The following is a 16,523-nucleotide window of genomic DNA, read 5'->3' as shown; positions in this document are numbered from 1 at the left end:
GTCTTGTATGTCATGGTGTTTTAGATTTATACCGATCTCAATTTATAATATCTTACAAAGTTCCAGAAGTGGTAAAGAAACCTGTGCCAGAAGACAGGGTTCCTGTTCCTGTACCAAAAAAGAAGGAAGTTCCATCAGCCAAAGGTATATCAACTCTTGACCGAATGTGGTAAAAAATATATATTTTTTTAAACTGGTCTTTGTTCACCCTTCCTCTTTAATATAATGTAGACGAAAGAGAGTTTTCTGTTCTTGACAGTTTATCTTTCTGTCATTCACTTTATTGAGTCATATCATTGTTCTTTACCTTATGGTTCAAAAATTAAATCCTTAAACTACAATAATATCTTTAAAGTGCCTGAAGTACCAAAGAAGCCTGTGCTAGAAGAGAAGGTAGTTGTCCCAGCACCTAAAAAAGTGGAAGAAACTCCACCAGCCAAAGGTACACCAGTTTCTGGTTCAGCTGCATAGTTCTAGTTTTGTTTCTTCAGTTTTATAATTCTGCAAATAACAGTCCTATTCCTCATCCTACTGTGTTTGATACTGAACCACTCACTGATCCATCTTTAACCTGTACTGTGGCTGTTTCTGTTAGTCATGGGTGCTGTGCTTATTCTACACTTCAAAAATGTGTATGTTTTGTATTGTCTCTGTCTTTTGGATTTTATGTATCTAATTTAAAATTACTTGATTTTTCAATAAAAAGATGCTCCAAAGGATAAACAATGTACCTAAACAGCAAGACTTACTGTGCCAATTTGTAATGCTGTGGTCTGTATGTTTTTAAGTTTATATTATACATAAATGTATGGATAAAACCAATGTTATCTTTCATAATTCAATGTTCCCATATATGTGTAGTCATCTTAATACCAGTTCTACAGTTGTCATTTTACTATGTTTTATGTTTCATCAAAAATTAATTTCTTAAACAAAAATATCTTTTAAGTGCCTGAAGTGCCCAAGAAAGTTCCAGAAAAGAAAGTACCTGTTCCTGTACATAAAAAGCCAGAAACTCCACCAGCCAAAGGTATCTCTTCTTATAACGGAACGTGTAGATTATGCTTCTCATTGTTTTTGTATGTTTGTCATTACAACATAAGTATTGTAGCAGTTTGTGACAAATGTGCTTGCTAATTCATACTCTTCAGCTTCTGTGTACATTGTGTCTCAGTTTCTGATGTTGTGTCTAAATTTTCTACAACTAAATGCTATCTTTGAAGTGCCAGAAATACCAAGACCTCCTCATGAAAAGGTACATATTTTGGTTCCTGAAGAAGAGGAGGAAGAGGAAATTGTCCCAGAAATACCAGCAAAAGGTACACAATTTCTTCTTGAAAATCATCAATTTTGTTCAGTCAGTTAAAAGACCTTCATCTCTATTGATTGTTTTAATCTGGACAAATACCTTCATTACCTTTGTGGAATTTTCTTCATCTTTTTTGTCTTCGTGACTTTGTTATTTGTTTTAGTAGTTCTGATGCTCCAAGTTTAATTACATGTATCTTATCAAAACATTATCTTTAAGTGCCAGAGGTTCCCAAGAGAGCTGTTCCAGAAGAAAAAGTACCTGTTGCAGTTCCTAAAGTAAAGAAAATTCCACCAGCAAAAGGTATATCACGTCATAGTGCATATAGATAGTTCCTCTCCCTTACATTTTCATATTTCAATGAAACCTCATTTTAAAAATCAATTTATATTTATGTAAAGTCAGATCCTTGGTTCTAGCACCATGCTGCTCCCCTCTGGTGAGCAGTGCCAGGTCTCAGGCAACCCTTCAATGTTTATTTTGCTATATTTCAATAGGGTAAGTATCAGGCCTTGAGTCATCTTTTTGTTTTTCATTTTAAGTCATTTCTGTGAATGAAATAATCCATTGTAATATCATTATTCAGAACTAATGCTTAAATTAATTTAAATTTTGTTTAAACATAATACCTGAAATAGTATTTTATGGGCCTTTACCTGGAAATTATTCAATTCAGGGAGATCATTCTGACATGTACCCTGAGCATATGCTAAAATCTCAAGCCTTTTACCTAAAGCATATTATTATCTTATGTAAATACATATTATTATATATATATATATATATAAAAAAATCACAACAGACTGTATAAATAACTACAAGATATACCCTAATTGTGAAATTCAAGGTGGAGGTGCCAGAGGTTCCCAAGAGAGCTGTTCCAGAAGAAAAAGTACCTGTTGCAGTTCCTAAAGTAAAGAAAATTCCACCAGCAAAAGGTATATCACGTCATAGTGCATATAGATAGTTCCTCTCCCTTACATTTTCATATTTCAATGAAACCTCATTTTAAAAATCAATTTATATTTATGTAAAGTCAGATCCTTGGTTCTAGCACCATGCTGCTCCCCTCTGGTGAGCAGTGCCAGGTCTCAGGCAACCCTTCAATGTTTATTTTGCTATATTTCAATAGGGTAAGTATCAGGCCTTGAGTCATCTTTTTGTTTTTCATTTTAAGTCATTTCTGTGAATGAAATAATCCATTGTAATATCATTATTCAGAACTAATGCTTAAATTAATTTAAATTTTGTTTAAACATAATACCTGAAATAGTATTTTATGGGCCTTTACCTGGAAATTATTCAATTCAGGGAGATCATTCTGACATGTACCCTGAGCATATGCTAAAATCTCAAGCCTTTTACCTAAAGCATATTATTATCTTATGTAAACATATATTATTATATATATATATATATATAAAAATCAAAACAGACTGTATAAATAACTACAAGATATACCCTAATTGTGAAATTCAAGGTGGAGGCAGACAATTACAGAGGCCACCCCTTGGTGCTGAGCAAATTCTACCTCAGCAACTGAGGTTTTTAGGAAAAAGAAAAAAAAATTAAAACCAGACACTGGAAGATTTTTACACAAAAAATGAGATGCTAATTATTAGGCAAAAGAGCTAATCTATATATACTCCTAACAAACTAATTGTACTTAGCAGTTTTCAGGGAGTCAAAAATAGCTAATAGAGTTTCCCCTATTTTTATTACTATTGTTACTTGAGAGCTGGTGTCTTTGTGGTTTATGTTATGATTTTTTCTTTGGGATATTGTGAAAGTAAAGTTCTTAAAACAATATCTTTAAAGTGCCTGAGATGGCAAAGAAAGTTGCCCCTGAAGAAGTTCCCATTTTTGGTCCTGAGGAAGAAGAGGAAATTATTCCAGAGGAAACTATACCAGCAAAAGGTAGAAGATCTTTTCTCACAAATTGCTCATGAGATCTCTTGGGTTCCTTAAAATTGATCTTTATTTCTTGGTCTAAGTTGTAAGTAAATCTTAATGATCTTTTGGGGGGACCTTGTTTCATGTTTTGTTTTTTTTCTATGTTTTTAATGCTTTGAACGTAACTTAAAAATGTACTTGTACACTAATATCTTTAAAGTACCAGAGATTCCTAAGAAACCTGTCCCACAAGAAAAACTACCTGTACCCCCACCTGAGAAACTGGAGCTTCCTCCAGCAAGAGGTACAGAAATTGATACCTAGGAAAACAATGTGTTGTTATTCTCATTTGGTGTCTATTGTATTCTGTTTCTCATATTTATGTCAGTTTTGTGTCCCCACTGTCTGTCTTTATTGATGTCTCAGAATGCCTGTCAAATTCTTAAAAAAAAAAAGCAGCTCTGTCTTGTTCAGGAAGTCTGCCTGTGTATATAGTGTATTTTGGTTTTATTTCTGTTTCATCTTTAAATGTTTAAAATATATTCTGCAGACCAGTTCTTATTTCATCATGTCTGTTTGTATATGTTTTCTGTTGTCTTTCTCATGCTACTGGGTGGATGACATTCTTAAAATGTCTTTAAAGTGCCCAAGGTGCCTAAGAAACCTGTTTCTGAAAAGAAAGAACCCGTTCCTAAAAAGGTGCCGACTCCAACAGCCAAAGGTATTACAGTTTGAAAATGCTGTTATCATTAATAGACGAAATTATTCATACAAGTTGAGTTTAGCAAGGGACATTTTAGTATATGTGTTGTGTCTTCCCTCTATAGTATTTATTTGTTTGTATGTTTCTGTCCTGCTGTTTGTAAACTTCTGGGTTTGTGTCTGTTACAAAATTGTGCAAAAGAACACTAAAGTTAGGTCCTACCTTTAAAGTACCTAAGATGCCTAAGAAGGGTGCTCCTGAAGGAAAGATACCTTTTGCTCTCCCTGAAAAAGTGGAGGTTCCAGCTGCAAAAGGTATACATGTACTCCTGACTACAATTAATATTTATCCTAAAAGCACTCTTGACTTTCTTTTTTCTAACTTTTGTCTTTGTTGTATGAGATTTCTGATTGAATTTATGTTAAAACTCTTCATTATCATGTTCACATTGTAGAACCATAAAAGATTTGTTTCCTGTGCTTTTTTACTTATAATGCTTTGAGGTGTTGGGTGTTGTTTTTTTTTAAATCTTAAAAGAAATCCATATTTTTAAAGTCCCTGAGGTGCATAGAAGAGCAGTTGCTGAAGAGAAAGTGCCTGCTGTTGTGCCCAAACCCAAAGAACCAACTCCAACTAAAGGTACAGATACATTTCTTCTTATTCCTCTACTTGTTTTACCTCCTCTTTCCTAAGATCTTCTATAGTATATATACTGATTATACTGTTTCAGGAGCAAGTTCTTATATTTGAATGTAACTTATGCTTGTGGTTATCATGTACATTTTCTGTTCTATGTAGTTGTCTTGACTAACTGAAAAAAAAAAAAAAAAAAAAAAAGTAACAATGATAATAATATTGTTTCTAAAGTGCCTGAAGTATCCAAGAAACTTGTCCAGAAAGAAAAAGTCCCTGCTCCTGAGAAGTATGAGTATGCATATGAAGAGTATGAGAAGTATGAGACATATGAAAGTTTTGAAGAGTTTGAGAAGGTTCAGGAAACTGAAGAAATAGATGCATATGAGGAACCTGAAGAACCTGAGGGATATAAGGAGATTCAGGAACAGGAATATAAAGAGGAGGCTGAGGAGAAAGAAGATGTCTATGAAAAATATGCGTTTAAGGAGAAGGAAGAGACCTATGAGAAATATGAGGAAGTATATGAGGAGGCTTATGAAATCCAACCGGCTATAGGTACCTCAAGTCATTATTTCTTCATTCTTATAGTTTGTTGACCTACTACTTGAGCCTCCTTTGGGTGTTTATATTTTTCCTTGTTTGTACTCATATGTTGCTGGTAAAGAGAAATCAGTTAAAGATTGCTCCTCTTCTGTTCTGTCTTAAAGAGTTCTTCTTCCCTTCAGAGTGGAAAGGGAGGACTCCCCATCTGACTGTCCAAGAGTGAGCTAGTGTAGACATGACATAAGCGAAGAAAATTATAATTTTCTCATGCAGTTCAGCTTCAGCCTGAAATTAATATTTTTATGTATCAATATTTGTTTTGTTTGTCCAGTTTAGCTCCTGGGACTTACAAAGATGTTAAAAATAATGTAGGACTTCCTTACCATCATTTAAATTTATAACCATAGGATCCCTCACACCAAACAGAAAGTGCATCTAAATTGTACCAGGAAGATGTATGCTGATATTCCTTAGTTTTCATTGCTCAAGTACTCTGAGATAAGTTACTGTTCACTTGTCTCTGCATAAATTATGAGATGGTTCCCCTAGAAATTAGTGATTGCTCTGCTTGCTGTCTTTGTAAATTATCTGTGTAATTCCTCATAAATAACTTTAAATCCTTCATGAAATAATTTTTTTAAGTGCCTGAGGTGCCTAAAAGACCTCTGCCAGAAGAAAAAAGACCTGTTCCAGTTCCTAAAAAAGAAGCTCCACCAGCTAAAGGTACATCACCTATTAGATAAATTTAAAAACACAGCCTTCTTCCTGAGTCTCTGAATTCCCCAAATCCAGTAATTTAATTATTCTGGTTTGACTGCTAGAACCTCAAATTTCTTTCACAAAGACAGGGATTAAGTTACTAAAAAAAACAGTATTTCTCTAATAAATTGAAACTTAGACAAATTATTTTCTGAGGACAAGGGAAGTACAGGCAGGACCTTCAAGACTTAATTTTTGCTGTCACAATGTTAGTGACATTTTATAGCTAATCATTGAAAACAAGCAGATAAATAAATTAATACAAGTCCATTGAGTTATACTGCCATGTCAGTGAAATTGTAGTTTCCTACACAATCCTTCTTCAACTATGTGGTGTTCTGGAGTGCCATATCATCTTAAGAAATGTTCTCTGGATCAGAACTACAGAATATAGGTGTAATGAATTGCATTTGTCAGTGGATACTCATAGAATTTCTCTACTAGTCTGGAGTTGTGTAATTGTTTCTTCAGAGCACTTTACTAGAAATTCATTTTGTGCTAACTTTATAGTAGTTTTTTCTACAAATTTAACAGAATTAAGTCACTGGGTATAGGGCTTTTGGGTTTGTTTTTTTTCTTTTTTCCCTTTTTTTTTTCTTTTGCATTAGGACTTGGAGTTAGATGATAGGAAATTAAAACCTTCCCATAGTCCAAACTGGCATTAATTAGAGCTGATAGTTCATAAAACTTAATTGTTATGGCTTATCCCAGCCACAAATTCACCCAAGAAAAGCAGTGTTTTTCTTTCAGTGAATACTGAAGACTACCTATATGAATCCAAGCAAAATAGTCCAAATGGGTGGCTTAAAAGGTCATCACTCAATAGTAATTGAAGAGAGTGTATATTGTATTTTTCTAATTTTTTTTACTCTTTAAATTGTTTGCTTTTTGTTTAACTTCTGTTCTTACATGATATCCATATTGCAAAAGTTCTTAAAAAAATACCAATGTCTTTCAAGTGCCAGCAAAGCCGAAGAAACCTGTTCCAAAAGAAAAAGTATTACCTGTGGTTCCTAAAAAGGAAATTACTCCACCAGCTAAAGGTATACTTCCTCTGCATTGTTCTTATGACTCATGAACTCTGGTTTCAGTCTTTTGCCTTCATTATTTGTTGAGAAAGATGTGTATATGTCCTATGTCCCCACAGTGTTTTTTTCAACTGCTTGTGATTGAGTCTTTTTTTTGCCTGTTGATTTCAAGTAGTTTGTTGAAAGTATGTGAGTCTCTTCAAAAAATGTGTGTTCTGTTGTTAAGCTACATATTAAAATAGTTCAGAAAGAAAGAACATTCTTGTTTCTTCTAAAAAGGAGATTCTACCATCCAAGTGTATGGCCATCTTTCAATAGTATTTTTGTTATATGTTATTCTTCTGTCTAATCTCAAAATTAACATAGATTTTCACTCAGGAGGCATTTCATCCTTTGTTTTTTAATCATTAATCTTCCCTGTGAGATTTGCTCTTCTTCTTTCTAACTTCTTCCAAATAATACTCAAGGCCCTAAAAGTAAATTCTATCTTAAAGGCCCAGCTGTTCTCCAAAGAACTGTCCCTGAAGAAAAGAAGCCTACACACACATCTGAAATAGAAGTTCCACCAGTGAAAGGTAAAGGAATGTTTGATATGAGATTTTATGGAAAGGAAACATTAGCATTATTTTTCCCAACTAACATCTTCTACAATGATCCTTGTGTTCTTCAAAAAATGGCAAGTGTACCTAGTCTCTCTTTGCAGATTCAGCTCTAGGTGATATATTGAAAACTCTGACACAAACATTTCAGCTATGTGCTATACAGGTGCTAAACAGCAAATACATTGGTTTATGAATGAAAACATACTGAAGAGGTATAGCTACTCACACTACCAGTATGCAAACCTTCAGTAAATTTATTTTGTAATGCAGATGGAATTTAGTTTAAACTGGGGTTTTCAAGCCAATGTATTGGTCATGCTATTGGTAAAGGAGTTACAGGGCAAGAGATAGTAAGTTAAGACCATTCAAGCTGTTACACATACCTGAAGGAAAAACATTATGATACACTGAGAAAAGCAAATTTTTTATGTTCTTTGGGAGCAGAAACTATAAAATTTCTGCACATATTTAATAGTTCCAGCAAGCCAGCTTTAAAACTGTATAACATTTCATTCTCGAAAAGGGCCAGTATTTGGGACCTCAAAGGAACTTAGTTTTCTGGTTTTATTTCTATTTGGGATTTTTAAAGTTGAAAATTATTTTGAGATTACTAAAAGAAAGCTAATATTTTTTAAGTTCCCAAGTTTCATAAGAGAGCTGTCCTCGAAGAGGAAATACACACCATTGTTCCTAGAGAAGAGGAGCCTCCTTTGTATGAAGGTACATCAACAACACATCTACCGAGCAGTAAATTGCTGAGAATATATCACTTTATGCTCCAGGTTGTTCTGCAAAATATGAGACATCTTCAATCAATTAAATTGAAATTAATTTAAATTATTTAAAAGTAACTTCCATCTTTGTTTTTGAGATCCCCAAGTTTAATTATAGTTTAGCATTTAAAAAAAATGTTATTTTCGAGAGACAGAAATATAAATAAAAGAAAAACTAAGTTTCTGGTCCAGAAAAGCACTTTAGCCACATTAGACCAAAGAAATGAACTTAAGTAGACACTGGTTTAAGAGCCATCCTGAGTAAGACTTAATTAATTTTTTAACTGGGATGTAGATAATTAACGCTAGATGAGCACACGTGAAATTCAATTACAATTTTTATCTAATACACAGAACTAAGTAACTAGAAAATAAAATTATTTTTTCCTGTAAACTCATATTTTACTAGCTGGAAATGGTCACTTTTAGCAATAGGAGGTGAATGATCAGGCTGAAAGTAGATAATCAAAGAATTTATGTTCAAATTTATGTTCAAACAGTTCTCTGTCCCTATGTATGTCTGCATTTTTGCATTGTAAGTTGTTTTTCTAATCTTGTCTTATAAATAATACTAAAATAAATAAAATAAACTAATATCTTTAAAGAGCCTGAACTTTATGGAGAAGTTCCAACAGAAGAAGAAGTCCCTTTTACTATTCCTAGTGAACCAGAGGCTCCAGCAACTAGAGGTACAACAGCTATTCAAGCAACCTATAAAGCAATGTGTCCCTACATATTAGTTATTAATCTTCATAATTCCGTTAGTGCTATTCTGTTATTTAATGTGTTAATTCTGATGTTAACTTAAAGCTATGTGTCTGTCATTGCTTCTTTGTTACTTACATTTTGTATACCATAATGTCCTTAAAAAAATGTAATATCTTTGAAGTACCTGCAGTGATAAAGAAAACTGTCCCACTGAAGAAAATACCTGCTGCTGTGCCTACAGAAGCAGCTTCTCCAGCTAAAGGTACATGACCACCAAAAGGATTTCTAGTTTCTTTCAAAAGTGAGGTAGCCAGTGAGAGAAACAACATGCTTGTTTTTCTTGAACAACATGACCAGGTGCTCTATGGGCTGTTTTCTTCCACTTGATTTCATTGTAAAGATTGTTTGCTTATTTGTTTTATCTAGAAAGATAGCATACATGTAAGGATATCAGAGAATAAAAACATAAATATTCTAAAACCATTTACAAAGAGTTAAACTAATGAGCAGTTACTAAGACAGAATAATTAATCATTCAGGAAAACAAATTCAAGGAGGATTTTCTGTAACTGCTTATTTTTGTCTTGTGTTAGCAGCTACTCAGATTGATGCATTCTTCATCAAGAATTTAAAAGTTAGGAAGACAAAATTAGACACATATGAAGATATTTAGTAGACAGGAAATTCATAGCAAGGCCTATTAGTCCTATATTTTTCATGTTTTATTTCTCAAAATACTTTCTCTGACAATATATTTAAAAAAATAAAATCTAAAAGATTGTGGAGAAAGACTCTTTGCAATTGTGCTAGGGCTTTAATAAATCAAGATTAAAATAAGACTTTAAATCAGGACAAAATAAAAAGCCGTCATTTTTTTCATAGAATCATTTTTTTTAATGAAATCCCAGTGCTGAAGAACTCTGTATGTTGAGACATAACATTTAGTTAATTGCACTGGAGTTTTGACTTGTTTTCATAGGTAATTTTGAATTTTTTTTAAAAAAAAACAAGCCTTTAAATTGCCAGAATTCCTAAAAATCATTTGATAAGAAAAAAACCCAACAAAACCTAACTATTGTATTTTCAGCAAAGGGCAAATACAGACCTGTAAGCACTAGAAATTAGAAAAACTAGTTAATGAACTCCAGAAAGTGAAGTTGTTCAGTTGTATTCAGAGGTCAATACCATGTATTTTCATATAGTTCTAGTAGAACTTTTTATTGTTTTACAAAACTGTACTACTTATTTCCCAGTGCAAATTTCTAAAATAAACCAATATTTTTAAGTTCCTGAAGTACCAAAGAAAGCTGTCCACAAAGAAAAAATATCTCCTGCTTTACCTAAAGAAGAAGCTCTACATGTTACAGGTACAATATATTATTAGTAGGATTTTAAGAATTAAAAATATGTTCTTATATCTAAATATCTGAAGTATTTTGAGAACATTCTTCCTACCATAAACTAGGGTTTTGCTAGGATCTTCAGTTAGCTGCAACAGTATAAAATTAATTTTTAAAACATTGAATGTTACTTCACTTGCAGTTGTTCTTAGAAAGCTTTATGTGCAAAAGAAATAATTGCAAGGGACTCTGCTTAAATAGACAGGGCCTGTCTCTTGCACTCAAGGAAACAGCTCAGTTTAAGACATATCACAGATCTTTCTTCTGGCAAGCTGCAGAGGTCAGATCAGGGTCAAGTATGAGATTATTTTCTTCACTCATTTTAAAGAATCCTAAATTTTAGGGTAAATATAAAACAGATCTGTGCATTTTAGGATGAGCTTGAATATTTGATTGTACTTGTTCTTTGCCTTTCTCATTGTCTTTTTTTTTGGAAGTTATTGTTAGCTTAATTAAACATTTAAACTAATATCTTTCAAGTGCATGAAGTTTATGAGGAGATGCACATAGAAGAAGAAATTTCTACTGTTCATAGAAAAGAAGATGTTCCAGCACCTAGAGGTATATACCTTCCTTCTCATCTCATCTCATCTCTTCCTGCAATTTGCAAAGTCATGAACTCCAGAAATATTAAATTGTTCATCATTTAGTTCTTGTTCAATGTAACTAATATTTGTGTTCATTTTTCTTGTACCTTACTTACATTACAATTTTGGGGGCTTTATGACATCTCTTTCTATTCTATGTAATTTCTTAAAATGAACTAATATCTTTAAAGCGCCCAAGGTTGTTAAGAAAACTGTTCCAAAAGAAAAAGTGCCTATTTCTATGCCTAAAAAACCAGAATCTACTCCTGTGCCTAAAAGACCAGATACTCGACCATCTAAAGGTACTAAAGCCTAACAGAACTGAGGCCTGTTGCTGATAGCATCTTTTCTGTTTCTTACATAATTTCTGATTTAATAGTTCATGGTCCACTTGTGTCTCATTTGTCCCATTTCTGTTGTATGTGTCCCTTTTCCTCTCATCTTGTCTTTAAGCCATAAAATTTAAATAAAAATCAGTAAACATCTTTCAAGTGCCTGAATTGCCAAAGATTCCTGAAGAAAATGCTCTCACTCTGCCTAAAAAGCCACATGCTCCCCCAGCAAAAGCTATAGGTCAACTTATTATTTCCTTCTCCTTTGCTTCAAGTTTCTTCTGTCCATTTTTTGTTGTTGTTAAATCATTAAAAATTACTTGTTTCTCTGTTTTTCAACCCAAAGTAATTCACTGTGATGACACAGAAATTGTATCAGAAACTAGTCAAAGGAACTAAAGGAAAGGAAAACTCCAGCTGAGTCACCAAATGTTTTCATTTCATGAGTGTTTATTGGTACTGTGAACAGACTCAGAAATTCCAATGCTCAAGCAAGAAGTATATACACTTCCTTTTTCTCATTGCTTACGTCAAACGTAGGGGTCAGTTTGGTTAATTTTGAATGGAAGTAGCATTATGCACAGAAACTACTTGTTACAATTAATTCAGATTTTACAGAAGTCTGTCTGAACTGGCAGTTTGTGAAGCATGTCACTCCTGCATGGCAAAAGATCCCCTGCAAAGTTGCTTCAAACTGTTATTTGCCAGGGATAGAACCAAAGAAACTTTTAAAAAGATTTAACTGCTGTCAGAATATCATTATACATCTGCTTGTTTTGTCTTATTTGTCTGTATTCCATGTTTTATTTCTGTAATACTTACAAGTACACTAATATCTTTAAAGTGTTCAAGGTACCCAAGAAATCTGTCTCAGAAGAGAAAATAAATGTTGCTGTGACTAAGAAGCCAAGAGTAACACCACTCAGAGCTTATATGTCAATAACAGTGACTGTCTGATGAGGAGTTTTCTCTTTCTCTTGGGCAGTAGGGTTTATAGTAAGAGAAAAAAATCACCCTTTATTTCTCATGTCTAAAAAACTCCTAGAATTATGTAATAGTATACAATATTTTCTGCATGATAAACCTCTTTTTATACCTGATCACACATTTCTTCCTGATATGCTTCTTGTGATACTGTATCTTCTTAATAATGTGAATATTTTAAATGCCTTAAATATAACAAAAAATGAATGTTTTTTTTTTATTTAAAGAGCCAGATGTGCCCAAGAAGATTCCAGAAGAGAAAGTACCCACTGCTGTGCCCAGAAAACCAGAACCACCACCAGCCAAAGGTATGTTGCACTACAGATAACGAAAATTTGGAAGAAACGTTCTACCTTGATTATGCAGATAAGTTTTTGATGGTTTCTTTGTGTTGTCCTGTTTTCTGTGCCCACAGTTCTATATATGCTACTGTTCTGAAAATTATTCTTTTTGACTCATAGCTCTAATCAGTGTACCAGTGCGTCAGAAGCACTGATGTGGCTGGGCAGAGATGAGACTGATACTTGAGAACCACAGCAAAAATCTTAAAGAGAAAACAAGGCTTCTGATGTGATCTGATGTACTCCCAACTGGCAGTAAATATTAGCCCCAAAAGAGAATTTAGTAATTCCAAAGTAAAAAATAATGATACAGACGTCTAATATGAGAGAAAACCCTTGGTGCACAGATGAAAAATTGCTACCAAGAAGTCATCACTCATAGAAAAATGTGACAAGGAATAGAGAACAGACAATGGCGGCCTTTGTCAAGTGGAGATTTGGGAACCAGTTGAATAAATTAGAAAAATAATGTAATGTAGGAGATCAAACTCCAAAAGGCTCTGAGGTGTTTCCTTAGAATTCACAGGGACATAAAGGAACCTTACATCAACAAACATGTAAAATCAATGGCTGCATTAAGAACCTCCCTACTTTGCAATTTCTATTGAAAAGTTTTGAACACATCTGTAAAATTCCAGACGATAACTGAAAATCGTCTCTTTCCTTAAAGTGCCTGAAGCACCCAAGGAAGTAGTTGTAGAAGAGAAAATCAAAGTTGCTGTACCTAAAAAGCCAGAAGTACCAACCGCTAAAGGTACATTTCATTAATACAACCATGGCAATAATTTTTCTTACTTTCACATATAAGATCTTTTAGATAATATTTCCCCAGCTTTCTCTCTTGTACACTCTGGGTTTTGTATTTAATTTTTGGAATCTTCCTCTTTACTCTTTTCAAATGACTCTCAACAAAGATTCAGAGGAAAAAGCCTATTTGGTAAAGGGCATTGTGTTTACTTGATGAAACCTGGTGTCCTTTTTTGTTTGTTTCTATTTTCATTTTAATGCTATTTAAATTTCTATAAATTATTAAAATTAACATAATTATTAATTTTAAAGTGCTGGAAGTGCCCAAGAAAGTCCCTGATGAGAAAATACCAGTTGCAGAGCCCAAAAAACCAGCAGTTCCACCAACTAAAGGTACTTGTCATTATGAAAAAAATAACAGAATCTAAAAGATCACTTTTTATTGTTGTAACACTATAGAAGACAATGCACAAGACCTCTGTTAGAATTTTCTTCAGTTGTCAAATATTTTTCTACTGAACAAATGTGTTGTGTGAAAAAATAGATCTTGGTAACTAGTGTTCCCACTAATACTGTTCTGCTGTTATGCTTTAGTATTATTTATTAAATTCTTATAGTAAAAGCAATCAATATTTTTCAAGTGCCTGAAGTACCAAAGAAAGAGGTCCCAGAAGAGATTAAAGTACCAAAGAAACCAGAACCTCCACCAACTAAAGGTAACTGCTGTACACACTAATGAAAAAACAACTTTTCATTGTCTGAGGTGACATTTGTACATATTGGTAATGTACATTTAGTGTAACTGTTCAGTACAATATTTTTGTTGTTCAATTTGTAGTTTTCCAATCTGTACCTTAGTGAGAGATCAGAGAGAATTTTCTGTCAACAAGAAAAAAGTTGACATTCACATCCAAAGCCACTGATAATGTCCCTGAGTTTTTTCTTAGTGTTTTACTAACTTCATAGTGCAGAAATATATTTAATTTCATACACATAAAATTAATCACTCTCTTCAAAGTGCCTGAAGTGCCCAAGAAAGTGGTTTCAGAAGAAAAAGTGCACATTGAAGTTCCTAAAAAACCAGAACCTCCACCACCTAAAGGTACATGTTCAGTACTGATAAAATTGCACAGAAATTTTGATGTTTCTCTAGATATTAGCTTTTTTAAGTTTGTGTTACCCTCTTTTTTTATATTCTGATATTTATAAATGTTACAATTGTGTTGTCTTTTTCACTTGTGAATAGCTCCCAGTAAGTAATAATGGCTATAAGCAAGATGAAAAAAAACAGATTATTTCTAAGGAGGTTTTTTTTTCTTCTGATGCTCTTAGACATTTTTCACCTTGGAGCTATTCTCTTTTTAATTCCTGTTCTTCAAATTTCTGAAAGTAAAACAAATAAATATCTTTAAAGAACCTGAGGTGCCGAAGAAAGTTGCTCCAGAAAAGAAACTACCTGTGCCTAGACTACCAGAACCTGTGGTTGCTCCAGAACAAGAGGCTGCACGTGAAGAACTGGAACCACTGCCAGAGAAAGGTAAATCTCAACCCTAATAAGATAACAAAAGCAGCATTTTTCTTCTTCTCATTGCCACTCTGATTTTCTAGGCCTTCTGTTTTTTGAGATTCTAAACTATAATTATTCTATGTATTTGCATATGTGTGTAAAACAAATATGTGGATCTTTTTGAAGAACAGTGACAAATCTTGAATCTCTGAATTGCCTGTATTTTATGCTTCAGTTCTTACTATTTTGGAGTATTCTTACTGTTCTACCCTCTTGGGCTCATGAAAACAAATGGAACTAATATCTTCAAAGTTATAATAGTAGAAGAAAAGAAAGTACCCTAAGGGTAGAAGATTATCAGTGTACTTTAAATACCAGAAGCTCCACAAAGAAAAAACAAGGTTCCAAGACTGGTAATTCTTTAGAGAGTCTTCAGCTTCTTATCTGCAATGTTATTAATATCTTTTGTCCTGTTCATTCTGCTTATAATTACAATGGATTTTACTTACACCTGAAGTTATGCTATCAGTGAATATGTGTACTTGCATATGGGAGCATGAGGCTTGGGGGTGGGATGTTTGTACACATCTGAGAGAAAAGAGAGGAAAGCCGAAGTGTGATATATTCAGCCTTAAAAAGGCCAACATGAATTATTAATAGCTGATATGTTTCTAATGCTTTCATTACAAATATGTTTTTATGTTTTATGACCCACTTAAATTTGGTATGATTGTCTATGCAGTTGTTAAATATAGAACTAATATCTTTTATGTACATAAAGTGGCCAAGACAACTTTCCCAGAAAAGAAAGTACCTGTTCCAGTTTCCAGAAAACCCAAGCCTATTGCAGAACCCCCAAAACTGAAGACTCAAGAGGTAGAATGTCAAGAACCGGAACCTGCTACAGTGGCCCGAAAACAAAAGCCTGTTGTGGCACCCCAAAAACTACAGCATGTTGTTATATCTGAGGAGTCCAAGACTGTTTTGGCAACCCAAAAAATAGAGCATGCTATGGTGCCTGAGAAACCACAATCTGATGAGGTACCTGAGGAACTCAAGCCTGGTGTGGCATCACAAAAACTAAAGGATGGTGTGTTGCCTTCAAAACACAAGCCTGTTGTAGAACGCCAAAAGCCAGAATCATTTGTGGCCCCAGAGGAACCTGAGCTCACTGTGGTACTTGAGGAGTCAAAGAGAGTTGCATCAACCCAAAAATTACAGCGTGTTGTGGTGCCCCCCACACCAAAACCTTATACGCCACACCAAAAAACAGAGCTTGTTACAGCACCTGAAGAAACAGGGTTTGTTGCAGATTTCCAAAAATCAACTCCTGTTTCGGTATCCAGAAAATCAAAGTCTGTTTTGGCACCCTGCAAGTCAGAACCTGTCATGGTGCCTGAGGAATCAGAACCAACTTTAGCACCCCAAAAACTAGAGCCTTCTATGAAACTTCAAAAATCAAAGCCTGAAGCAGCATTCAAAGAAGCAGAGCCTGTTTCAGCATGTGTGGAGCCACCACCAGCTGCGCTGGCTGAAAAGCAAGAGCGTGCTGCTATACCTAAAAAACAGGCAGCACCACGGACTAAAGGTATCTCTTATGAATAGGATCTCTTTCTTTTCTTGAGTATACTATGTTTCACTACTCATTTTAAAACTTAATATATGTAACTA

At 33.8% G+C, this 16,523-nt stretch overlaps 1 protein-coding gene across 1 annotated transcript in view; it reads left to right on the top strand.

The window, feature by feature from the left end:
* The window catches only part of TTN (titin), a 248,597-nt gene that overhangs the window by 107,684 nt on the left and 124,390 nt on the right, over positions 1–16,523 (top strand). Inside the window, exons 134-155 of the mRNA XM_009996323.1 lie at positions 70–144; positions 356–442; positions 950–1,030; positions 1,224–1,319; positions 1,529–1,605; positions 2,157–2,247; positions 3,423–3,506; positions 3,846–3,923; positions 4,136–4,219; positions 4,773–5,096; positions 5,727–5,807; positions 6,803–6,886; positions 10,241–10,321; positions 10,835–10,915; positions 11,133–11,243; positions 12,485–12,565; positions 13,269–13,352; positions 13,658–13,738; positions 13,963–14,061; positions 14,364–14,447; positions 14,760–14,882; positions 15,595–16,440. Coding sequence (XP_009994625.1) covers positions 70–144; positions 356–442; positions 950–1,030; positions 1,224–1,319; positions 1,529–1,605; positions 2,157–2,247; positions 3,423–3,506; positions 3,846–3,923; positions 4,136–4,219; positions 4,773–5,096; positions 5,727–5,807; positions 6,803–6,886; positions 10,241–10,321; positions 10,835–10,915; positions 11,133–11,243; positions 12,485–12,565; positions 13,269–13,352; positions 13,658–13,738; positions 13,963–14,061; positions 14,364–14,447; positions 14,760–14,882; positions 15,595–16,440 — 2,913 coding nt within the window. The remainder of the gene's footprint in view (positions 1–69; positions 145–355; positions 443–949; positions 1,031–1,223; positions 1,320–1,528; positions 1,606–2,156; positions 2,248–3,422; positions 3,507–3,845; positions 3,924–4,135; positions 4,220–4,772; positions 5,097–5,726; positions 5,808–6,802; positions 6,887–10,240; positions 10,322–10,834; positions 10,916–11,132; positions 11,244–12,484; positions 12,566–13,268; positions 13,353–13,657; positions 13,739–13,962; positions 14,062–14,363; positions 14,448–14,759; positions 14,883–15,594; positions 16,441–16,523) is intronic.

The sequence above is a fragment of the Chaetura pelagica genome, unplaced genomic scaffold (assembly GCF_000747805.2).
Source record: "Chaetura pelagica isolate M959 unplaced genomic scaffold, ChaPel_1.0 scaffold3, whole genome shotgun sequence".
Lineage (NCBI taxonomy): Eukaryota > Metazoa > Chordata > Aves > Apodiformes > Apodidae > Chaetura > Chaetura pelagica.
Note: the sequence above shows the minus strand (reverse complement) of the source record. Positions and strands in the feature narration are given on the sequence as shown.